The sequence below is a fragment of the Rosa chinensis genome, chromosome 6 (genome assembly GCF_002994745.2).
Source record: "Rosa chinensis cultivar Old Blush chromosome 6, RchiOBHm-V2, whole genome shotgun sequence".
Lineage (NCBI taxonomy): Eukaryota > Viridiplantae > Streptophyta > Magnoliopsida > Rosales > Rosaceae > Rosa > Rosa chinensis.
This window is the reverse complement of record NC_037093.1, coordinates 56563442-56588074: the sequence shown is the minus strand read 5'-3', so window position 1 is coordinate 56588074 and position 24633 is coordinate 56563442. Positions and strand designations below refer to the sequence as shown.

Below are 24633 nucleotides of genomic sequence, written 5' to 3'. Positions count from 1 at the left end.
TTATACATAGAATCATTCAATTATTTTCATTCTCATTTCAAGTAATTAAATGTGCCATTAAAAGTTTTAGATAAGTGTGTTGGATAAGTTTAGAGTTATAAGTTTTTTCATTCTAAAAAAAGAAAAGAAAAGGAGAATCCAACAAATGAGAAATTGTAAATTTACTGCCCCGCCAAAGTCATTCGCAAAAATAAAATAAAAAAGAAGTAAAAAAATTTTAAAAAAAATAAAAAGCTTGCTGTGGACTCTTTGGGGGAAAAGAAATTAAAATCCAGAAGTCTCCCAACTCCCGCTTCAAAATCCCCCTACTCTAGTACTCTTCCCATTCAGACCAGCTCCAATGGCGAACAAGCTCAAAGTAGAACAACTCCGAGACCAATTGGCCCAGCGTGGTCTCAGCACCGCCGGAACCAAGCCCGTCCTGGTCCAACCACCTCTCTCTCTCTCTATTCTCTAAAATCTCACGATTTCTCGGCCACTGATTTTCACTTTCCTGCAGGTTTCGAGGCTCGAGTCCGCTCTTCACAACCAAACCGCAGCCTCAACCGACGGCTCAGCCACTAAAAAGAGAGGAAGGAACTCCAATGAGGATGAGGATTCAACGGCGTCCAAGAAAATCAAGGCAACTGAGAAACTCCAGAATATGAATATCAAGCAACTCCGCGAGGAAGCAACTCTTCGCGGAATTCCGGCTACTGGATCCAAGAAGGAGTTGCTGGAGAGGCTCTGTCAAGATTCCGATAAGGATTGCATTGACATTGATGCGAGTAGAGGTATGAGTTTTGAGACAGAAATTTCAATTTCTGCGAGTGATTTAAATGTTAGGTTAACTTATTTTGTTATGCTGCGGTGGTTGTAGTAGTGAAGGAAGAAGGGAATGACAGCAAGGAGAAGATGGTTACTGCTACCAAAAAAGGTGCGGCTGTGTTGGATCAGTGGCTACCGGATAATATAAAGACACATTATCATGTTTTGCAACTGGTGAGTTGTATAGTGTTGGTATTGGACTTAACGAATCGATTGCGTTTCGTGCTCGGTGAATGATAAGTCATGTTTTTGGTGCAGGGTGATGATGTGTATGATGCCATGTTGAACCAGACCAATGTTGACCATAACAATAACAAGTTCTATCTACTTCAAGTTCTTGGTGAGTTTCTTTTCTTCCGTTCAGCATTTTGGACTTATGTAAAACTTGAAATGTTTAATCATTCTAGGTTATTATGTTGTTGTGATTTGGAGTCATGGAAATACAAATGGGGTTGGGGTGGTTGATCAAGCACTTTAGTAGTTCAAAGCAATCACGTTCACCAAGTTATACATAAACTGAAGATGATTATACAATTTTTAAGTGTAAGCTGTACAACATTAAAATGACATAACTAAACTATCATCTGCTCCAATGAGTCGATGCCCCTATGGCATTGGCATATAACAGAAGTAAATACGTACTTATCTTTCTCTCTGAATTAACGTGCAGAATCTGATGATGGTGGTAGTTTCATGGTTTACTATAGATGGGGGAGAGTAGGTGTCAAGGGTCAAAACAAGTTACTAGGCCGCTACACATCCCGAGACAGGGCAATCGAGGAATTTGAAAAGAAATTCTCTGAAAAAACCAGGAATGATTGGTCCGAACGAAAAACATTCCAGTCATTCCCAAAGTGCTATGTGTGGTTAGAAATGGATTACAGCGGAAAGGAAGGCCAATCAGCTGTGAGTACCTACGATCATTTTTTCCTTTTACATAATTTCTGAATGCTGGAGATACTGTTTATGCCCTAGAGCTACACTTTTGGCAATCTACTGAGGATGTTGAACTGTATGCCCGTTCATGTTATGTTTTTCTCAGATTAAAGACTGATATATATATTTCAATCTTGTTTGTGCATAGCTCATTGCCTAAGTGAATAAGAGTGTGTTGGGGGAAAGGGGAGGGGTGGAAAAGAAATTAATCTGCTTGCTCCTTAATAGCACTCACTTTGATTAACAGGTTGCAGAAAAGAATGGCTCAGCTTTAGTACCTCAACCTTTGGAAACAAAACTTGATCCCCGTATCGCAAAGTTCGTATCTCTTATCTGCAACATTGCCATGATGAAGCAGTATATGATGGAAATAGGTCAGTATTGTCATAAGGTATTGGTAGACAAATCTAAGAGTTTATATCCTATAAGAATTACACCCTTATAATATTATTTTGACACCTTCATTTGATCTGTAAAGTCTACTGTTAAATGTTCTGTGTCTTGGTTACCTTGTTTGGATAATTTCTTCTTCTTTGAGTAGGATACAACGCTGATAAATTGCCACTGGGGAAGCTGAGCAAATCAACAATTCTAAAGGTAAGCTTTTGGCTTATGCACTGAAGTCTCCCAGGTTAATCTTCCACTTTGGAGTATGTTAATTATGTGGTTGTTCAAGAATAATTGGGTTTCAATCATTAAGTTACCTGATTACTGTAAAAGGATATATCCTAAAACGCCCATCTGGACCTTCTTTAAATAAACACAAAACAATTTAGAATTTTATTGTTACTGTGTTTGTTTTGCTGCTAATTGTTCAAGCTTCATGAATTGTGCCTTACCTTGTTTAGTCAGCTTCTCCATGGAAAGTGCAATGATAGTTTATTTTTATTTTTTAATACAATCCAGGGTTATAATATACTGAAGAGTATTGCTGATGTGATTGGCCAGTCTAATAAGAGAACGCTTGAACAATTAAGTGGGTAAGTAGCTAAGTACTCTCTCTCTCTCTCTCTCTCTCTCTCTCTCACACACACACACACACACACACACACACACCCACAGAAAGTGATATTGACCATTAAATCCTGCAAATATTTTTTTTTCACCAAAATGCTTGATTAAAATTCCTAAAATTATGGGATGTTGCATTTACCACTTTCTTTGTATTGTTTATTTGTTTGTAAAGATGGAAAACTAGTTTAAAAAATGTGGAATTCCAATTTTGATAGATAACCTCTTGCAGAGAGTTCTACACTGTCATTCCTCATGATTTTGGATTTAAAAAGATGAGTAAGTGTTCTCTCTCTCACTCTCTCTCTTTGATTGAGCATATGACATACCCAGGATAAAAGTAACTCTTCATTTTATTTGATTTCACTTTAAGAAGTCATCTAATTGATTTGGACATCTGAATAACGTAGGCAACTTTGTGATTGATACTCCTCAGAAGTTGAAGCAAAAGTTGGAAATGGTAATCCTTTTTGATATTTTCTCTTATATGTTGCTATAGTTCTTCTTGCAGCTTCCAGAACTTGATATTTAAGGTTATTGTCCTTGGAAAGTGGAAACAACTCTTGCAGCTTATCAGCAGGATGCTATTTCTGTGTGACAGGTTGCCTTTGATGATTAAAAAAAAATGTTTAACTCCTTCTAACTATTTGAAGGTTGAAGCACTAGGTGAAATTGAAGTTGCAACAAAATTGTTGAATGATGATAATGCGACACAGGTATTTCTTGTTTTATTGTTATTCCTATTAATTCACTTGAAAACTTGCTATTACTGGAGTTTTTGGGTATTGTTCAGAAAGTTTCTGGGTATTATATTCTGGGATAAAATGCAGTTCTACGGACGTGGTCCTAACCTGTTACATTATTTTGGTTTTACACTTGATAGCCATAGCATGCGACATGCATGCCTCCTCCTCCATTCAAAGTTCTTTCATGTTAAATAAATTAAATCCAAGCCCTTTTTTACTCCTCTTCTTCCCATGTTAAATATATCTTCATCAATCGATGCCAATATGAGACAACCTCTTGATCATTGACAATTCCAAGTAATCTAACTTTTTTATTTTTGCTGAGATCTAGTAATCTAACCAACTATTGTATGTATCTTTATTCTAGGAAGATTCCTTGTATTCTAATTACCAGAGCCTCCGCTGTGAGCTGACACCACTTGGTGCCGATTCAGATGAATTTGATATGGTATGTATAAGTTGTATGCAGCAGAAGTTTAAATATAAAGAAGGGTTTCCAAAAGTTTCACTATAATGAAAAATTTAGTTAATGATTTATTAACTACTCAATTTGCTCTTTAGTTTTAACTTTTGACTTTGTTTCATTGTTTTTTCCTCTGTGGCTGATCTCAGGTTTCAAAGTATTTGCATAACACCCATGCAAAAACGCATTCAAATTATACCGTTGACATCGTTCAGATATTCCGTGCATCAAGAGAGGCTGAAGCTGAACGTTATAGAAAGGTTAGGCTGGGATGATCTATAGATTCCGGTTTGGAAAATTTAGCAACTATCAAAAATTTTCCTATTGATCTTGAATATCCCAAAATTTTAGCATTGAAACAGTCTAACTACATTTTTACTCCTATGAGCAGTTTTTTAGTATGAAAAATAGAATGCTTCTATGGCATGGTTCTCGTCTCACAAATTGGGCTGGCATTTTATCTCAAGGTGATCCTGTTTTATCTATTTATTAGCATCTACTTAATATTTTGTGTGTGCTTTTGTGGCCACATGCTGTGAATAATTCATAGATAACTGCATAAGGTTTGAGTTCATTGTGTTTGTCATGGCTTCCCAGGTTTGCGCATAGCTCCACCTGAAGCTCCCGTAACTGGTTACATGTTTGGGAAAGGAATTTACTTTGCCGACATGTTCTCCAAAAGTGCAAATTATTGCTATGCTAACAATTCTTCTACAGCTGGTGTGCTGCTGCTGTGTGAGGTTGTATTTCAAGTTTCAGCCTTTAACAAACAAACTTTCATACTAAAAATATCTGGTATTAAGAGGGGAACAGCATCAGTTATCGAATTATCCAGCTGTCTATTTAGTGTGATTACGATAACAAATATTGTGAGAGACTAGTTGAAATTTCCTCCTTCTTGCTGTCCCACAAAAGGGGCCGGGACTGGCGTAGCACGTATATCATTCACTTTTTTGCACTGGATGTTGATGTGTTCTAATCAAATTCTTCAACTGTGTTTGCTTTAGGTTGCACTGGGTGACATGGCTGAGCTTTTAACTGCCAAATATGATGCTGACAACTTACCAGAAGGGAAGCTAAGGTTGTTTTTCTATTCTAATTACCAGACACTAAAATACCATTGATGAAACTCTCTTCTGGTCAAATTATTTTGGTTATCTCCCTTTTTACAAAGCTAAGTCATGTATTGCATTAAGCAATTGGCTAAGACTAATTGTCATTATGGATGCTTCTGAAACCTAATTTTGCAGCACAAAGGGAGTTGGTGGAACTGAACCAGATCTTTCCGAAGCTCAGTTACTAGAGGATGGTGTTATGGTTCCCTTAGGAAAGCCAAAAGAAAATCCGCGCAAGGTAGAATACATCATTTTTAAGAATTGTGTTGGCTGTCAATTTGATTTGGACTCCTATAGCGACGGTTTCGGCTCTAATGTTTTTCTATATCTTATTCCTTTATGTTCTTCTCGCAGGGTGCTTTACTGTACAATGAGTACATAGTTTACAATGTCGACCAGATTCGGATGCGCTATGTTGTTCAAGTGAATTTCAATTTCAAGAGATAGCCTCTAGATGTGTGGTTATTTCTGTTACTGCCTCAGCTTTTATCGCCCTTCCACGGAGAGCATCAACGGTTAATGCTTTCATCATGTATATTACTTTTCTTTCTTTGGTAGGGAAAGGGAGGGGTAAGGTGTAGAAGATGATCTAATAAGCAAACAGTGTACTTTTCTGTGGTAATCAAGTTATAATTTCGCCAATATCTAATGTGCTTTTGACTTTGATGTTGCTTGAATAAAAGGACATTGATAACGAGGATAGCATATCGGTATGAAACACACTTGGTCATTTTTCAGATCCAGACAGCTAGAATAATAAGTGTGAAATATCCATCTAGTGAAGTTCTAATTTGCAATATAATCTCATGAGCGATGACGATGAGGCCTGCTGTTCTAAATCTGTTTTTCCCTTTTTTCCTTCTTTTTGGATGACTAGATCGGTTGTTCTCCTTTTGTTTGTTCTTCAGTTTCATTTAAACAAATTGCACAGTAATTATATAAAAAATCTGTATGTTGTGAATTCGAACACATTTAAAAATCAGGCTTTACTAATGATGAGATTAAGACACATGACAATTTGAACAAATATGGGACTTTCAATGGTTTGGCATGTTGGGAGGTGTCATGGGGACACTGAAACATGGAAAACTGTGTTAACAATATTTTTTGTGGAAAAATTCTTGATGGAATATTGGATCGATGAATTTTATTTTATAATAAAATTTATATTTCTAAATTTGAAAAATTAGCATATTTTTAAATTTAGTCAGTTCAAGAAGTGGTTGAAAATTATTATTTAAGGATAGGAAAATTATGATGAGAAAAAAGAGCAGCATGATTTTGACTAAAAATTGGTTGTTATACTCCACGTGTGTTATATTCCACAATTTTGAGTAAAAATTAATGGTTTTTTTAGAGATATATATATATATTTTTTTCAGAATTGTAGAAATATGGATTATTACAAATTTACAAATGAAGATGGGAACAGAGAAATGAAAAAGTTAGCAAAATCACAATTGAAATGCACCCACCAAGAAAGCTATACCACAAGCACCTTTTTAGTTGCTGTTCCTTTTTAGTGTTTGAAGCAAACTGAAGTCAAACATATCCATCAAGTATGTAAGAAATTTAACTTGTAGGAAGCTATAGCATGATTGAAAACCCCTAAACCCTGCAAAAACTTACATGAATGAATTATGAGTGTTTGACCAAATAAAGCATTTACTACTGCAAGGTACACACCCTTTTCAAGTGCCGTGCGCACACGCCAGTATTTATGTTCCTCCCAGACTTGGCTAAGATTTCATAATGACCTCACCCAGAATCTATGTTCTTCTTCTCCCTCAACTCAGTTTTGTGACCTAAGGGTGACTCCAATTTTCCATTTGCTTCACTCATAGACATAGTGCACCAATTTTCCAGAAATAGTTAACATTTTGGGTTTCAACTAAGGGCGACCAAATCTGACATTATTAAGTGAGGCTCATGCTTGATGAGTTGATGGTCAAAGTAAGCTGCTGAAGCAAAGCATGGTTTACCCAGGTTAGGTTCCTTGAGAAAATTACTATGGCTTTAATTTTGGGGTCTGGTAAACCCAGGAGGAAGAGTGAAAAATGAGAAAGCATGATGACTATGGGGAAAGTGAGTTTTATGCAGTACTAGTAGTGCTGTCACCAGATGAGATCTATGAACCTTACTTTCAACTTTATGTCAGTTTGGTTTACCCTACAACATTGAAATGAAGGAGAACATGGCAATGGTACTAGCCTACAAGGTTCAACACACTCCTTTTATTAAGTACCACATATAGGAGATGGTAAACCGCAATTTCTGCTAATAGGTTATAGAGATCTAGTTCTTGCAAGTTGCATGTCAAATCTGTTGTAGCTTGGTGATGTTGGAGAGAGGTAAAATGGGGTTGAACATCAACACCTGAATGAAGTTTGTTAGGTTTAAGTGTGCCGAAATTAGTAAGAAAATCAAAAACCTCCTCACACCACTAATGAGACCGTTGTATGCTCAACATCACATTAGATCACACACTTTTGGTTAGACGTCGGACATTACAAATAAGGAGTATCGGTGAAATTTTTGGAGCTTGAAAAAACCAAGTGAAAATAACTTAAAACCTCACGAGATGTCACTCATACTTGTCTTGACCAACTCGTTGCGCTGAGGCTAGTTTTCAAAGCCAAATGCAGGCCTGCTGCACAAGCAAGCCTGCAAAATTACATAATGCACGAGGGTTTCGTTTTCCATAGCGTACTGAGCTAATGCTTACAGAGGGTTACTCTGCTGCCACATACATTATCATAAGTACCTATGACATAATCTTGATGATGATCAATTGAAGACCAGGATCGGAGGAGGGCATGAGTTTCTTGATCGAGAGTCCTTAATATTTATAAAAGCGCCATAAATTCTGGGGGGGAAAAGCTGATGCCTACGATCTTCATATAGATATGTAGGGTGAATCATGAAGAACTCGAAACTTAAATACCACACTCAAAAACATATGCGCAACACGCAAAGCCCTACGTGCACTCTTACATTATTCCATCTTTACCTTCCCATGCTTGCATTGCACTCACTATATACAGCATATCATATCCAATCCCACACCGAATAATTTCATATTTTGTTTTCTTCTCTGAAGTATTTAAAGGTTCACCCAATTGAGGCCCCACCCAATAGAACATCATGGCCGTAGATTCTTGATCCAAGGATGCATAGCATTGCACTCAACATTAATTTAGACATTTAGTTTAGAGGGTAGTGTTTGTCTCTTCTCTTTGTGCATTGAATCCTTTGAAGAAACAAATTGAGATGGCCTTTTTAAAAATAAGGCAGACATGACTCCTTTCTGGGTCTCCTCAGAAATATATGTATCACTACTTTGGATTTCTTCACGTACAACATGATCATAAATTCATAATCATGATGGCATAGCAGGCCTTTGGACAAGACCTTGAATTTACTCCTCTGCTTCATCTCACCATGACATCTAATTAACACACACTGAGAGAGACTCTCTCTCTTCTTCTACCTCTCTCTGTTTGCACTATAAATACGAGTGCTTCTTCCTTCTTCCAACTCACAACTCAACCATTCTTTCTCTGTTTCTTGAAGTATCTGAAGCCATGCAAGGTTATAGAGGGTGAGGGTTCCTCGTTGGAGAAGCAGGGCACGTGCAAACCCTTTCAGCTAATACTTAGCCGATAAGCCCTTGCACGTGCTCCCCTTCTCCAACATGGGTTCCTCATCTAATAATGCATATCGCCTCTGCCTCTCCTCTCCAACGTTCGTGCAACTTTGCCAGAAGCTAGGTATTGCAATCACTGAATCTTAATCACCTACACCTACTTCCCCTGCTATTTAGGTGAGTATAATGTCTACATTGATTCGATGTTGTGTGTGCGCGTGTATTCTTGGTTAAATTAACTTAAAGTAACTTCTTCACTAGTTGTTCTAACCATATTATATTTGCAGGGTACCAAAATAGGACAATATGTTCTGGGGAACCAACTTGATGAACAACTGGGTTGACAATTGGTAGCTAGTAACAGATTTCAATAATGAATTTCTTTTACCAATAGCCAACTTCCAACATTGGAGAAAACCGTGCACATATGTATATATACATCCTGCAATAAATGGCAGCAGTTAGTAGCAATATGACTTTCAAAATGATTTCATGAATGAAGATCCAAAAACAGTCGAGTCTTTATCCGACTGGAATAGATGGACTTATTATTGTAAATAATAAATTTCCATATTTGCATGAATGTTGGAAGGAAATGAGTGTCAAAGAAGTGAAGAACTGAATAACTGGAGCTCAACGACCGATAAGGTTGAAGCATCTTATAGATATTGTATTGGTTGTGAATTTTGCATGTGATTTTTGGCCTGAAAAGAAATATTCAAATTCTTCTTTTGTACTCTGTATTCCTATTGAATTTCATGAATTCAACTAATGTGACTGGTCATCCAATTCCGGTTTATGGTACTCGTTATCATGAATGATAAAAAAACAACTGAGCGTTGTGATTTGTGTGAAATTTAGAAAATAAATAACAAGATGTGGATTGTGATAAACTAATCTAGCAATGGATGAAGTGACTCAAATCTTTATAAACCCATAAGTAAAGTTATATTTTTCCAATGTGGGAGTTATATTTATACACATTCGTAACACGCTCCCGCACGTGTGACGATGTCTCAAGCGATACATGTTATATTGGGTGACGGTGAGCACGTGTGGCCATCGTTAAAACCAAACACATGGGTAACCTGCTCTGATACTATGATAAAATAATCTAGGGTTCACATCCAAAACTAATTGATCATGGATGGAGTTGCTGAAACCCTTATAAACTAATAAGCAAAGTTATATTTTTCCAATGTGGTATTAGAGTGGGTTACTCACGTGTGCATGCACATTGATTTTGGATGTGAACCCCAGATTACTTTATCATGGTATCAGAGCGGGTTATCCACGTGTTTGGTTTCAGCACCCAATATAACTTGACCACGTATATGGCTTGAGAAATCGACACACGTGCGGGGGCGTGTTGAGAATGTGTATAAATATAACTCTCACATTGGAAAAATATAACTTTGCTTATAGGTTTCTAAAGGTTTTGATCACTCAATCTATTATCAATTAGTTTTGGATGTAAACCTCAGATTACTTTATCAGAGACTTTCTTATTGGGAGGGGTTTGTAGGTTGGTTTGTTTTTGGATATGCAAATATGTGAACAAGGATATATATACAAGCATACAACGGAAGACACATGCATGTACATGACATTAGTACGAATGAGATGTTAGTGAAAGCCTCAACTTATCCAAGGGTTTTTAGGTTGTGCAAACTTAATCCAATAACATGCAATCCTCAACAACGTTTTTCTTTTCAGACTTGGTCGATCTTCACTTGTTATGCCATTGAATAATAATAGAATAAGTATTGATGATCAAAGACAAAGTTCGGATTTTAATTAATCTGGATTAAACTTTCCGTCTGTATACATTTTGAAAAATAAAAGATAATTTTTTTTTTTTTTGGACTGGTGGAAAGAGAATGAGATTAATCCTTATGTTCTTCTTTTGGGACTTGCTGACCTTTTAATTGAGAGCACAAAAAGATACAAATAGATTTTTTTTTTGGGTGCATACTGCTGTGGAAATCAATTTGGGGCAACTTAACATTAAAGCATGACTTCATCGAGGATCATGCTAAACTCAACATGTAAATTACTAAATTTTAAACACTAAACAAGCACCGGTGATCATTTTGATTCAAATAGTATGGAATGTACCGGTGTTATGCCTTTTTTTGTGAATTTTATGACAACATGCATTTGAAGGTAAGAAAATATCACTGAAAAACTTATATTGCATCTTAATTAGCTAAATTATTTACTAGTGTCCAGTGCAACTTGCATCCTGAACTTGCGAGGTTACATTTTGATGGATTTTACTTCGTGATCATATGAAAAATGTGAAAGATGTATGTATTTTTTTTTGTCAGAGAAAGATGTATGATCTTCCATAAGGAAGTAAAGATGTATGTATACCACACTCAACGCTTGAACAGTTGAACCCAACACGCAAAGTCGCAAAGCCCCTAGTGCACTATTACATTGTTCCATCTCTTACAGCTTATTAACTTCCCATATGCTTTCATTGAACTCGATCACTGTATACAACATTTCCAATAGAACATGAAATATAATGGTATCAGTTGGTATCAATTGGTTAAGTATTCAAGTTCATGAGCTGCCTAGCTAGGTCCAATTGGGGCCCCATGCGATGAAAAATTTAAAATCGATCATGGGCACGTATAGACTCTTGATCTAAAGATGCATATTATTGCACTCAACCATGATATAGTTTAGAGGGTTGTGTTTGTCTCTTGTCTTTGTGCATTGATTGAATCCTTTGAAAAACAAATTTAGATGGCCTTTGTGAAAATAAGGCAGACATGACTCCTTTTTGAGTCTCCTCAGATATATATGTTTGGATTTCCTTACGTACAACATGATCATGCACAATGATTACGGCATGGCATGGCTTAGACAGTCGTTGAAATTTACTACTCTCTCTCCGCTCTCTCTCGGTTTGCAGTATACATACGAGTGCTTCTTCCTTCTTCCAATTCAAACACTCTTTCTTTTTTCTTTCTTGAAGTATTCTGAAGCAGATTGTAGCGGGTGGAGATTCTTTGTTGGAGAAGCAGGGCACGTGCAAATTCCTTCGGCTATGTTAGCCGATAAATTCTTGCACATGCTTTCCTTCTCCAACATGGGTTCCTCATCTATTCACATGCATGCCTCTGCCTCTCTTCTCGATCAGATGGTAATGCAATTTCGTTCAAAGGTGATCATCTCCCTTGCTAATTTGTAGTGTGACAGTATTATGTAGGAGTTTTTCTACTGGAACCTCCAAATTTACTCACTTGATCTCTATGTTTTTTACACCTCTTATCAAATTTTCAAATACTAAATTTACTCACTAAACCTTACTAAACTTCCTCAAATAACCTCACTCATATAATTTGCAAACAAATTATTATCTTTAAAATAAAAAATTTAGTCATTTCAATGATTTAATCACTCTATAAATCTTAACTAAATGTACATTTCTTAATCAAACTTGAGTTTCAAAAATTAATGTCTAATCAATAAGAAAATGCCATGAACTATTCTGTTTTTTTTTCTAATTTTTTTTTCTATTTTAGCTGTGCAAAAAAAAAAATCATTTGTTTTTATTCTAATTTTTTTTTTAATGTTTCTTTTTTTTTTCTGTATTTTTTGTACCACATGATTAATTATTTAAATATTTTTTTTTTAACTGCTAGTTTTTTATTTTTTTATTTTTTTATTGACTTAGATTTAGATCATAAATCATAAGAGAATTTATTTTGTTTTTCCTCACCAATATGCGTTCAACATATATATCATACATTTTTATGTCACATGATCTTGATCATATTTTTAATTCTTATTAAATATATATGAATGTTTTAATGAGTATGTAGTGAAATTGGAAAATGAAAATAGATAAGGAAAATAATAAGAAATACAATCTAATCTCTACTACTATAATTGGAGGCCCTCTTTTGGTGTCAAAGGCTTCACCAAATTTTGAAAGTCCCTATAATACCCTTCAATAACATAATTATCAAAATAAGTTAATAAAATATACATAAATAAAAGAGTAAATTGAAAAAATACTCAAACCATCACTATTTTATGTCTAAAAAATAAATAGTCGATCTATTTTCCATTAACACCACATTATCACCCGCGAGAAACGCGGGCACGTTGCTAGTATTATTGAATTAGAAAGTCTACATAAAATAAATATAATCTTTTTGGGTATAATTATTGTCCTTAATTGTCATTTTATAGTAGGTTATATATGTCATTTAATAATTCATAATAAAGTAAGGTCAAGTGAGCAGATTTGGAGGTCCCAATAGAAACTCTCATTATGTAGTATCTTTATTGATGTATGTTTACACTCTTGATAATTACCCAGTAGTTCCTTCTTTTGGTATTACAATTACCAATTAAATATATACAGAATATGTTGATGGATGAAGAATGCAACGACAATCAAGTCTTTATCAGACTACAAGAAAGATGGACTTAATACTATGAATTAACATATATACGAAAGCTAGCAACGAAAGTCTCTTATCGTTTGTCAAGTTGATAACGGAAATATACGAGTGCCAATAAGGCATACACAAATGGATCGAGCTCACTAACTAATATTGTCTAATGACGTTGATGTATTTTCTTTGGCATGCAAGAAAGTGTTTTGCGCCCTAACTCTATCGATCAGAAAACATAATTTTTGAGAATTCTTCGGTAGAGAATTGGATTTGGAACTCTCATAAGTGCTCATCTGTCCAATGGATAAGCACAGTTCAAGTCTACATTGTGTTTTGTGCCCTAACTCTATCGATCAGAAAACATAATTTTTGAGAATTCTTTGGGTAGAGAATTGGATTCGGAACTCTCATAAGTGCTCATCTGTCCAATGGATAAGCACAGTTTAAGTCTACATTCGCTAGAAAAGAAATATCATGAATGTTTTGTTTTGTACAACCATATCCTGATAAAGTAATTTGTGGTTCAGATCTAAAACCAATTGACAATAGATGAAGTGGCCCAAACCCTTATAAACCCATAGACAAGGTCTTATTTTTCCCATATGGGATGTATAATCTCAACACGCTTCTGCACGTGTAGCGAATTTTCAAGTTATACACGTGAACAACTTTGGGTGACGTGAAGCTTGTGTGGCCATGACTGTAGAGGTCATCATTTAGCCCTAAACTCGTCCCAAGCCCGCTCAGCCCGTAGGGCCGAAGCTCGACCAGACCCTTGCTTTAGGGCGGGTCGGCCCAACCCTTTCTCAAATAGGGTAGGGTATGGGCCATGCAAATGAAATGTTTGAGCCCGTTAGGGCCAAGCCCGGCCCAACCCTTTAAGCTCGCCCAATTAAGCCCTAACTATTTTCTATTTTTTATATATGTTTCTCTTTTTTTCTATAACATATTAATAAGCCCTCATCATTTAGCCCTTCGACCCTAAGCCCGCCCTAAACCCGACCGACCCGGCCTTACCCTTTCTCAAATAGTGTAGGGTAAGGGTCATGCAAATGAAGCCTGGCCCTACCCTACGGCCCGGCTCAATTGAGCCCTTAAGGGCCAAGTCCCGCCCCGCCCAACCCTAAAATTTATTTATTATTTTCTATTACATAGGCTTTGTTTTCTTTAACTATTATTTTCCTTGTTACACAACAATTAATATTGATAGATTTAGAGAGATAGTTAATTGAATATAACCACCTTAACTAAATTAATAAATGTTATAAGTTAATTTCTATGTGTGTGTGTGTGTATTAAATATGATCAACAAAAAACAATGAGTCTTGTATTACCTATATAATCATTGAGCCACATTTTGAGAAAAAAAATATAATGTTTTTTTTTTTTTGGTTATACAAAATAAGGCCCATTTCGGCCATATTCGGAAGGCCGGCCCTTTCAGCCCTAACGAATCAGGCTTTTCAGGCGGGTAATGGTTAGCATATTTAAGCCCCGGCCTGACCCTACTCGGCTCTAATTTTTATGAATTTGATAAACTTTTGTGACTAGTCATCTTATTTTGATTTATACTCATTGTATATTGTTCATGTTATGCACGCATGCATACAAACATGATTTAGCATTAGATTTGTGTGACATTGAGAATACATAACAAGATGTGAATAGGGGGCAATTAAGGGGTTTTTCAGTTTGGATATGTGAATAACCATAGGGAAATAGAATCTACTAGAAGTGCCTCTGAGTTTTTAAAAAAATCTCTCTCTCTCTCTCTCTCTCTCTCTCTCGTCGGGAACAACCCAAAATCAAAGCGGTGGGAGAGAGAGAGAGAGACAAAACAGGCATGGGGAGCAGAATAATAATAAACACAACATTAAGGGCAAAATAGTAAAATGTCCATATTGATACTATTTATTGACAACTAGAGTCTAGAGCTTTAGTATATGTAATAAGATGTTGGAGAAAACCTCAATAATTTGTATTAGATTTGTTCGATACAATTTGAGTAATTTAATGTTAAAAGAATAATTTATTTTCGTAACACTTAACATTAAGATTCAACAACATATTTTAATTTTAATCTATTAAACATTTCATCTAGAGATATAATGATCGATCATTTCTCTATTTGTTTGTTTGTTTTTGTTGTCTTCTTCTTCTGAAATAGTGCCCAAAGGCCTTCTCTCTATTTGAGTATTTGTAATGTTATTTTAGAATCACAAAACAAATGCTAACGCTGAACCTCATAGAAATTATGAGCAAGTTCGTCTTTGTCAAGTTTGGTTCACGTTGTCGTACGGTTCGAGTAATATCAAGTAGATAATTTCTGATGATAACTAAATACTTAAAAAACAAGACATATTCTACAAGCATATCTTATTCATTGGGATCCCAAATCCCAGATTCAATACTAAAATAAAAATATAAATTCTAACAAAAAGACAAGCCTATCATACACGTACATAACCCGGCAACAATGATCAGAATTTCAATTGAATTAAATAGGTGAAATAGCACACGGTGGCCGGTGATCATATCTCTGTTTTGCTGAAGCTCCATGCCTCCATGCATGTCTCTGGATTTTTTGACAAGAAGAAATGTGAGACAGTAATGCAGAAACAGTTTAGAATTCAGCTAAGGAAAACTAATCACTCTTCTCAAAAAAAAAAAAAAACTAATCACGTTAACAAATAGCCTTAGAATGATTTCACGTGGTAATTATAGTCTCATAAAAAGAAAATAGGACTTTTAAAAAAAAAAAAAAAAAGGATTAATATTCTTGTTTTCCGGAGAGAGAAGCAAAGTACCTTTATTCAAAATAAATGAAATAATGGGCCTAGCTGCCTAAACAGGTGAGCAGTTGAATCTATAATCTCCATTGGGTTTAGGCGGATCCGAATCATCTATTGGGCCGGCTGGGTCAAAGTTGAGGTTTATCACTATTATTTATTTTCGTTTTTAATTTTAATATAATTGATTAGAGAGGTTTTATGTAATAGGTTTTCCCAGCTCACCGTCACTGCAGAAGCAAAGCGCGAATCGCCGTCGTCGACTATCACAGCAACGAAAACATGGCAGAGACCAAGCGAAAAACCAGAGACGACGGAAGTAGACAACGGAGCAGCAGCAAGAAGCCGAAAACCAGCAAGAAAGGCAAGAGCGCCGATAAGGCAGAAAGAAGAGGCCCTCGCTTGCCCAACGCTCTGCGGAAGGAGCTCGACCGCTTAAACCCTAGAACCGCCGACTCCGACGAAGAGATTGGCTCCGATGAAGAGGCTTTGGGCCAGGACCTGTATGAGTATGAAGAGGGACTGCCGGAGGAGGAGTCCAAGAAGAACCGCCGGTTCGACCCCGTCGATAACCTCGATTATGAGCTACCTGAGGACTTCGAGGTTCGACACTATCTAATTCAAGTGGCTTTATGCATACATAGTAGCTCAGATTTTTCATCTTCAGTTTTTTTCTTTTTTCTTTTTGTTGTTGCTGAAACGAGCTTTGTGTATGTTATGCAGGATGAAAATGTGTCATCTGATGATGACAATGAGGCCAGGAACGGTGGAGAGAGTGAGGCGGATGACGAGGTTAAAGAGGAAAATGATGGAAGGAGAATCGGAGAAATGCCGACCCAGACTGTTGAAGGTAAGAAAATGCTTTAATTTGTTGTTACTTAGCTCCACTCATTTGTGTTTAGAGCAAGGTATATTATTCGAGAATCTTAAGAGTTTAAACTACCAGTTTTCGGGATAGATTGTTTCTTTTGCAAAGTCTGAATCTTCGTTGTGTTTATACTGTTATCTCGAGTATTAAGAAATGTGCATTGAAGCAATCTTTCCATTTCCTGAGGATTTGTAATAATGAGTGGACTGCCGGTGAATATATCTTTGTCAGGGAGGAGGAAGAAGATGAACAATGTTGTGGTGTCGGAGGCATATCCCGAGTCTGAGTATAACCCTACTCGTGATATGTTGGAGGGTGAAGGAGCACTTAGCATTGGAGACCTTCTGGACCCTCTCCAAGGGAAACATGGTTATAGCAAACTTAAGAAGAGAGTACGTATTCTGGATAAGAAATCTACACCCATTCAAGCTCCACTTCCCAAGCCTGTGCAGCAGAGATTGGAGAGGAATGCAGCATATGACAAATCAAAGGAAGAGTTAAGAAAGTGGGAGCCAATCGTAAAGAGGAATAGGGAGGCGCCTACCATATACTTTGATGATGATAGGGATCTAGGGCCTTCATCTGTGGGAACAATAGCATCTGAATTTGAACCTCGAACTGAGTTCGAGAAGAAAATGGCTTCATTACTTTATGATGACGAGGTTATGGATGCTCACAGAAAAGATGGTTCAAGGCTCCTTGAATTAAATAAGGTGTGTTTGTCTTCTTGATTGAATAAAATTGAGAGTGGCTTCTTCATTAGTGTCACCTACTACCTTCAAAATATTTAATTGAACTGATGCTAAACTCATATATAAGAGAATGGCAGAAGCCAGGCTGCAATTGGGAATTAGAATTTTATGACATGATTAAAATGAGAATTTGATAATTGATAGATCTTGGTTGTGAAGTAATATGCAGTCTGATATTCTTTGACTACATTTGTGTGTACCTGCACCAAATGCATTATAAATTCCTTGAATGATTTCGTTCCTGTTGATACCTGGTAGGTATCTGCTGAAGATGAAAAGGACCGCCAGAATCGAATCGCCAAAATGCGCAGCCTTCTGTTCCGGCATGAGTTGAAGTCAAAACACATAAAAAACATCAAATCCAAAACCTATCATCGTTTGTTGAAGAAAGATAAATTGAAGGCGAACTCTTTACAAAGTCAAATGGATCCAGAAGCTTCTAAAGAACTTGCAATGAAGCAAGAGTATGAACGAGCAAAGGTAATTGATTTCTCCCCTCATTGCTGGTGGATAAATTGTATTGGGTTGTTAATTCATTACTTCTTTAAGATATTGTCTTTATTCCACAAGCAAAAAGAAATGTGTTAATTCTTTTGCCCTTTTGATTTGATGCAGGAACGGATGACTCTGAGGCACAAAGGCAGCTCTAAGTGGGCAAAGCGCATAAAAGAGCGTGGTCTAGATGTCCAAGATGATGGTACTCGAGCTGCTATAGCCGAACAGCAGCACCTGCATGCTCAGCTGACAAGAAAAATGAATTCTATGAAAGATAGTGACACCAGCAGTAATGACACTAGTGATGATGATGATGTGGATGTTAACTCAGACGACGAGGATAGGGCATCAAAGTTGTTAGAAAAAGCAAAGGAGAAGACACTTAAACTGTTAAATGAAGATAATGAAGTTCCAAACTCAGGAGTGCTTAGTTTACCTTTCATGGTAAGTTTTTGGTGTTTACTCGCTGTTTCTTATCTTTAAAAAGTTGTGCATTATTATATTGCGAATGCATTTGAAAGCCAGGGGACAATGAAGAGATTCATGACGGACTGCCTTTATCAGTCCATTGAAGTTATCAACTCCAGGACTTTCTTGGTTATTATACTGTTAAAATGTTATCAGCAATTGTTTCATGTATAAATTTGAGTTAATGGCCTCTTTGGTTTGTTTTGACATAGGAACGTGCATCTAAAAAAAGAATGAGGCAGCTGCTGAAGAAGCTAAACTTGCTCTTCAAGAGTATGAATCATGGGCAAATCAATTGGGGGATTCAGGTGGGGGCAATCCAAAAGTAGGCCGTCCGAGTGGGAGAATGGTCTTCAATGGAAAGGACGCTCCAGAATCAAGTAAGAAGACTAAATCAGATAACAAGAATAGATCAGATAATTATTACGGTGATAGTGATAGTGATAGTGAAGATGACTTGGAACCCATCAGTATTTCCCAACATGGGAAATACAGAAGTAATGAATTAATGAAGGATGCCAACATTTCTCCTGTTTTACTTCATGAAGATTCTGAAAATCATAAGGATTCTTTTTTCAAGGTGATATAGCTTAACCTTGTTCTGTTCTTTCCTTGGAGGCCTCTATTTTGTTCCATGAGCCTGAAATATACCATTTCTTTTGCTTCAGCAAAACACTGATGGTAGCGTGCAAGACCCAGGTCCCCAGGCAACACATGAAGTTTCTATTTTTGCTTCAGGCACATGGAGAAAGGTTATTTCTAGATTGCATTTTCTGTTTATTCTTCGATATTAATGATTCAATTCCTTTATGAATAATTTTCTATATTGATTATTTGCGTTCCATTTTTTACTGTTTTAAATTTACAAGTGTATTATAACGGGTACAGATGAAGAATGGAAATGACGCAAATGCCAATGCCAATGCCAAGAAGTCTCCTGCACCCCTGCAATCAGTTGAGCTTGATCAGAGTGTGCAAGTAGGACTTTCTCCATTTGTAAATTTACAGCTTTATTTCTTTGTTTGATTAGCTGCCCTTAACTTTTGAATATGTTTCTGCTACAGGAACCTGTAAAGGATTTGGATGTGGACAGTGATGCAGATAGCGAGGGACAAATGGTAGATGGGGTTCTTTCAGCTGTACCAGAACCATCATATGAACTTCCTTCCCAAGAAGAGCTAATTCGTCAAGCCTTTGCAGCAGATAACGTGGAGGATGAGTTCAAGAAAACAAAAGAGGATATTTTGAATGAGGAAAATCCCGAACCTGAAAAGCCTGTATTACTCCCTGGGTGGGGTCAGTGGACTAACATACAGAAAAAGAAAGGAATACCTTCTTATATGCAGATAGAACATGATAGTGCCAAGAAGAAGAGGGAAGAAGCCCTTAAACAAAGAAAAGACGCAAATCTCAAACATGTTATTATCTCTGAGAAGCCGCCAAATAAAAAGGTTAGCTATTTTGGATAATAGTCATAATTCCACCTACTTCTCATCAAATAGATATGATGGCTCGTACAATTTGAACTTTGAATTTGCATGGAAACTATTTAATAGGTCATCTCATTACTCTATTAGTGTCCAAAAGTCTGTCTAAGTGGTTCTTGCCTTTGTATTTGAATTTGGCAGTCTCAGAACCTTTTCACACAATCATTGCCCTACCCTTTCACGTCCAAAGAAGTTTTTGAACAGAGCATCCGCATGCCCCTTGGTCCTGAATTCAACCCTGCAAGTATGGTTGGAGCTCTTAATCGACCTGAAGTAAGTGCCTCCTTACAATTCCACTGCATATTAACTATAGTAGAAAATTAATTAATGACTCTTTTAGCTTCTGTTACTATGTCATAAGAAACCTGGACTGTTGGATGCTATTGAATTTGTGTGCATCTCATCTTCCACGTTAAATGCATTTGCAGGTGGTAAAGAAATCTGGTGTAATTATAAAACCCATCGAGTTTGAGGAGGTGAATGCTTATGAAAAATTAGAGGGGCACAAAAAGAGTGGACAGAAACACAAGAAGAACCGCAAGAGCAAAAGCAATAGCAATAGCGGCAAAAATATGACAAAGTTGAAGACTAAATAACGAGAGCTACTTAACAGGAGTTCAATTTTTGCACTGTTTTCGGGAGCCGTTTTCTTTTGGTTTCCATTTTGGAAAATGCGATGAAGAGTGAGGGAGAGAGATCATGCGTTATGTATATTTTATTGTACTGATGAGTGGAAGAAAGAACTAGAGGTAGGATTGATCATTGTATTTTTATTTTTTTGGTTTTTCACAAGTGTAGAGGATGTTACATTTTGCCAAGTTAAGAGAATAATATTTACTTTTTTATGATTTGTATCTGTATTGCATGATTAAGCCATACCCTCTGGCCTCTGTTCAATATCAGCATGATTTACTAATGGCAGCAAGTGCTGCAATCCGAAATTCATCTCTTCAATATCAGCAAACTGGGTTTCTTCAAGCACAGGCGGCATGTCATTCGTCCGCTCAAGATTGTTTGGTTGATCGTCGAGAGCAATTGGGGTTGGTTCATTAGCATCTACTCTTTGCACCTTGTTTTGCGATTGCAGAGTATCATCGTCATGATCATTCACAGCCACCAACTCTCTTTCTGTCGGTCCTTCGAAGATCAACAACAGGTGTTAAGGCGCCATGATAATCTTGTTTCTTGGTTTTCTTTATCGATCAGAAGAACGGGAATAGTTTGTAGACAATGACACAGAGGTCTCCTATTTAATAAAAAAAATAACAAAGAAAACCGAATAAAAAAATAACAAAGTAACTGTTTGATTATCAATAGGTCAATACAAAAGAGTTACCACTTGAATGGTAGGATTAATTGGTAGGGAATTGAAGTGTAAAACTAACTTTTTTGTTTGGTAAGAAAAATAAAACTAATTAACTAAAAACTAAAAACTAAAAACTAGAACTTCAATGACGAGTATTACAAACTAAAAACCACTTGAACACTACCTAGATCCTGATGAAGATAAAAATGAATCAACTCCATCGTTGTCCGAGTAGGAGAGGAACTTCATGCATATCGGTGCTTTGACATTGGCAAGAGATAGGATCGCCGCTGGAACACCCCACATAGACTCACCACAGATGAGACCAGACGCAACCGCCGGTGCTAAATCCTCAGCTTGTTTTTTGTTCCATAACTTCCAGCCGAAAAGGAGCAAGCTTCCCAAACACGTCAATCATGAAGTAGGAGCCGATATAGAACGGGACTGCCATGGCCATTGCGTTCGGAACAAATCTGTAGATCTTGTACTTGGTCTCGTAACGCTTCAAAATCTCAGTTACTATGTTAATGGCAATGGCAAATGCAAAAAATGAGACTGCAAGCGTGGCGCAGTGTTTGGGGAGTGAGCCGATGCCCTCAACTCCGAGGAGTGCAATACCGCGGTACATTAGGCCATAGGGTGCAGGATATGAGCCTGTTGGATCACCAACTCAGTAAGCTTTGTAGAAGAACCAGCTAGAATATCAAAGGCGACATGACACACCTGACACCCCATGGCTGTCCCGAAAACTTGGCTAACGAACATGGATCGAGGAGAAGAGAGAGTTAGGTATCCGGTCTTGAAGTCTTGCATGAGATCCGAGGCTGTTGAGACAATGCTCATCATTACACCAAAGGAAGCAAGGCCAGCAATGACTCCACCTTTTTCACGGCCAAGCCAAGCACTGAAGATGAGAATTGCGATTTTGCCGTGGTTGGAAGCAAGAGACCAATCTGTGAGGCCGCAACCATAGGCATTACAGAAGGCTAGAACCAGAGCGATGATGTAAGCTATCGCAACGTGATACCATTTTAGTTGGTGGAACATGAATGGCAGGACAATAATTGATATGATTGCAAGAGCAATGTAGCCAGCAGCAGCAATCCAGCTCGGAATTTGGTCTTTCAAAAAGTACTTGATCAATTCTTCGTTCCTCGTCGTAGTTTTCACTCATCTCAGAGTCTGATGAGGGCAATCCAGCTTCCTTATCGGATATTGATAGTGGTGGTGGCGATGACAACTCTACTTTCTTTTATTCTGTTTTATTGGTAATAAACAGACTTTTAATGAGTAATGAAAACCATATAACCAGCATGGTAGATAACATGACATAGACCGTCACCAAGTATGAGCCTATGGAAATAAAGACCCTGTAACCTTGGATTCCATGAAGACTACTTGCAGAAAGATGAGCACTGTACCAGATACCTATTTTTGTTCAATCAAAGACCACGTGATTGCCCATGCTATCACAGCTCCAACGAGCATGGATATATAATGTTCACCATGTAAGAGGTGGTCATTCTACAACCAATATATGTCATTAGAAGTCGAAGTAAAACCGGAAAGCTAGCAAACCCACAGCCAAGGGTGTAGCTAGCTAGGGTCGAATCACCTACTTTTGCAGGTTATGCATGTGTTTGACTACCATTGGAATATGGGAATAAAAAAAATTCTTATTATTCTTATCCATAATACGTTTATAAGTATCTATTTAAGTCTATTTTCTTTTTTTGAAACAAAGGTTCATTGCATTAGATGACCATCCAAAAAGTCAGAGTCTAACATACACTTAAAAACAAAAAAATGGCGGGTTAACTACCACGCTCCTATCTAAGTAATGTAAACTCATTACAAGTCGAATTTGAGCCCGCTTCGGAAGCGAACCGATAAACAAAGAACAACTCCGTGTCTTCTAGGGTAAAATCATTGATTAGCATCCCCACTAGCCAGGCTCGCAATTGTTGTACCAACAGAGAGCCACTTCCCAGCAAACAAATAGGAGTCAGTTCCTTATCCATAAGCCGCTTTCTCCAGTCCAACTCAAGATAATTACCAATTCCGAAGAACCATGATCTCAATTAGTACTGGTTCTTTAAAAAAATTTTAAGCCCATAATGTGGGCCTAGGTTTATAACCCAGCAACCCAAGTTTGAGCCCAGGCCCAAAATCCCAAGCCCAAACCTGAGCAGCCAAGATAGCAGCCCTAGCTCCCAGTAGGCAAGCCCTCGCTGCCGCCATCCAACCCTCCGGTGGCCGACCACGACGGAGCCTAGCCATGATGACCTCAAGCCGCAAACCAAGCAAAGTCACTGAGCACCTGCACGTCCGGATCCACCAACGAGGAACAACGTTAGCCAACTTGTTGCCCCTCCAAGTCGAAATCTGGAGAACAGGCGAACCCCTGCACTCAATACGGGAATCCGACCTCGCACGGACCTGATAGGCACACCGCGATCGCAGCGACCTCTCTGATCCACTGGTCTTCCTCCACCGCCGAAAGACCCGCGACGTCCTCCGAGATCTGGTCCACCCACAGCACAAGACAATCTCCAAAACCCAGCCACAAACGCCGACTTCTTTGCCCACTGAAACATGAGCGACCAGAATCTAACAGCGAGGCCAACTCTACTCGAGGTGGAGAGAGACTTCCGCCGTCGCTAGTCTAAAACTCTAGGGTCCACTTTTACTCTGAAAAATGTATCTTTTAAGTCAATATATAGTTTCTTCTCAAAAAATAAAAGTCAATATATAAATATATACTGTTATTTATATTTTTATATGAATAAAAATAAATTTAAATTAAAAAATATATAAAACCGCTTAGGCACTAGTCCCATAGCCACTGCTCGACTAGCGCTTAACGATTTTTCGAATCTTGCATATGACATTAGTTGTATGATTAAGCTTGCACATGAGAAAGTGGAAAATGATGCTAAGAAAAAAGCTTGCGACCATAGACCTCATAGTTATTTGCTTGGTCCATGGCGGCACCTCCCTATCTCTTAATGCCTTTTCAATCAGAGTCCTTCTTAGCCTGAGCCATTTGTTTTCCAGCTTGATCATTGCCGAAATCATCAGTGTCCATGATATCAGTGGATATTAATCGTATTGAGAGTCAATGATATTGCTGTAGAATTGTCAAAGTCAAATAACCACATAAATAAATTCTCTGTTATTCTGAAGTATTGTTACTCGATTATATAAATCATTGATAAGTTAATGAGGTTACTAATCGGGGAATACCGTCATTGAAACTGACACAATAGATTTTGCTTCAATTCTTCTTTCTTTTTCCCATTCGACAAATTACAATTTGTTCC

General features: G+C 37.4%; 2 protein-coding genes and 1 pseudogene across 3 annotated transcripts; 2 read left to right on the top strand and 1 right to left on the bottom strand.

Moving 5' to 3' along the window:
• The first annotated feature begins 277 nt into the window (after positions 1–277).
• On the top strand, positions 278–5772 carry LOC112173558 (poly [ADP-ribose] polymerase 2). Of its 2 annotated transcripts, none has more exons than XM_024311200.2 (18): positions 278–424; positions 500–773; positions 863–981; positions 1066–1147; positions 1478–1713; positions 1991–2117; positions 2285–2340; positions 2650–2723; positions 2987–3033; positions 3165–3214; positions 3408–3470; positions 3868–3948; positions 4113–4223; positions 4355–4430; positions 4561–4703; positions 4971–5044; positions 5214–5316; positions 5433–5772. In XM_024311200.2, the coding sequence occupies exons 1-18, from the start codon at positions 341–343 to the stop codon at positions 5523–5525; spliced, it is 1893 nt and encodes a 630-aa protein (XP_024166968.1). In that variant the 5' UTR covers positions 278–340; the 3' UTR covers positions 5526–5772. The 2 variants fall into 2 exon arrangements, with proteins under 2 accessions (XP_024166968.1, XP_024166967.1); XM_024311199.2 differs by having other exon boundaries at positions 860–981.
• A 10358-nt stretch (positions 5773–16130) lies between these two features.
• On the top strand, positions 16131–20858 carry LOC112172521 (uncharacterized protein C57A7.06). Its single transcript, XM_040508597.1, has 12 exons — positions 16131–16537; positions 16658–16784; positions 17034–17515; positions 17813–18034; positions 18170–18493; positions 18730–18790; positions 18826–19097; positions 19186–19269; positions 19406–19495; positions 19582–19968; positions 20146–20277; positions 20433–20858. Exons 1-12 carry the CDS (start codon positions 16217–16219, stop codon positions 20598–20600), a joined length of 2670 nt encoding a protein of 889 aa, XP_040364531.1. The 5' UTR covers positions 16131–16216; the 3' UTR covers positions 20601–20858.
• Positions 20859–21468: 610 nt separating this feature from the next.
• Positions 21469–23907, bottom strand: LOC112171626 (annotated as a pseudogene).
• Between the last annotated feature and the right edge of the window lie 726 nt (positions 23908–24633).

Coding starts and splice junctions, on each gene's coding strand:
- LOC112172521 (XM_040508597.1), top strand. CDS start 16,217: ATGGCAGAGACCAAGCGAAAAACCAGAGACGACGGAAGTAGACAACGG. Junction 16,538..16,657: donor AGCTACCTGAGGACTTCGAG/GTTCGACACTAT, acceptor TATGTTATGCAG/GATGAAAATGTGTCATCTGA. Junction 18,791..18,825: donor GCTAAACTTGCTCTTCAAGA/GTATGAATCATG, acceptor TGGGGGATTCAG/GTGGGGGCAATCCAAAAGTA.
- LOC112173558 (XM_024311199.2), top strand. CDS start 341: ATGGCGAACAAGCTCAAAGTAGAACAACTCCGAGACCAATTGGCCCAG. Junction 1,714..1,990: donor GAAAGGAAGGCCAATCAGCT/GTGAGTACCTAC, acceptor TTTGATTAACAG/GTTGCAGAAAAGAATGGCTC. Junction 3,471..3,867: donor ATGATGATAATGCGACACAG/GTATTTCTTGTT, acceptor TCTTTATTCTAG/GAAGATTCCTTGTATTCTAA.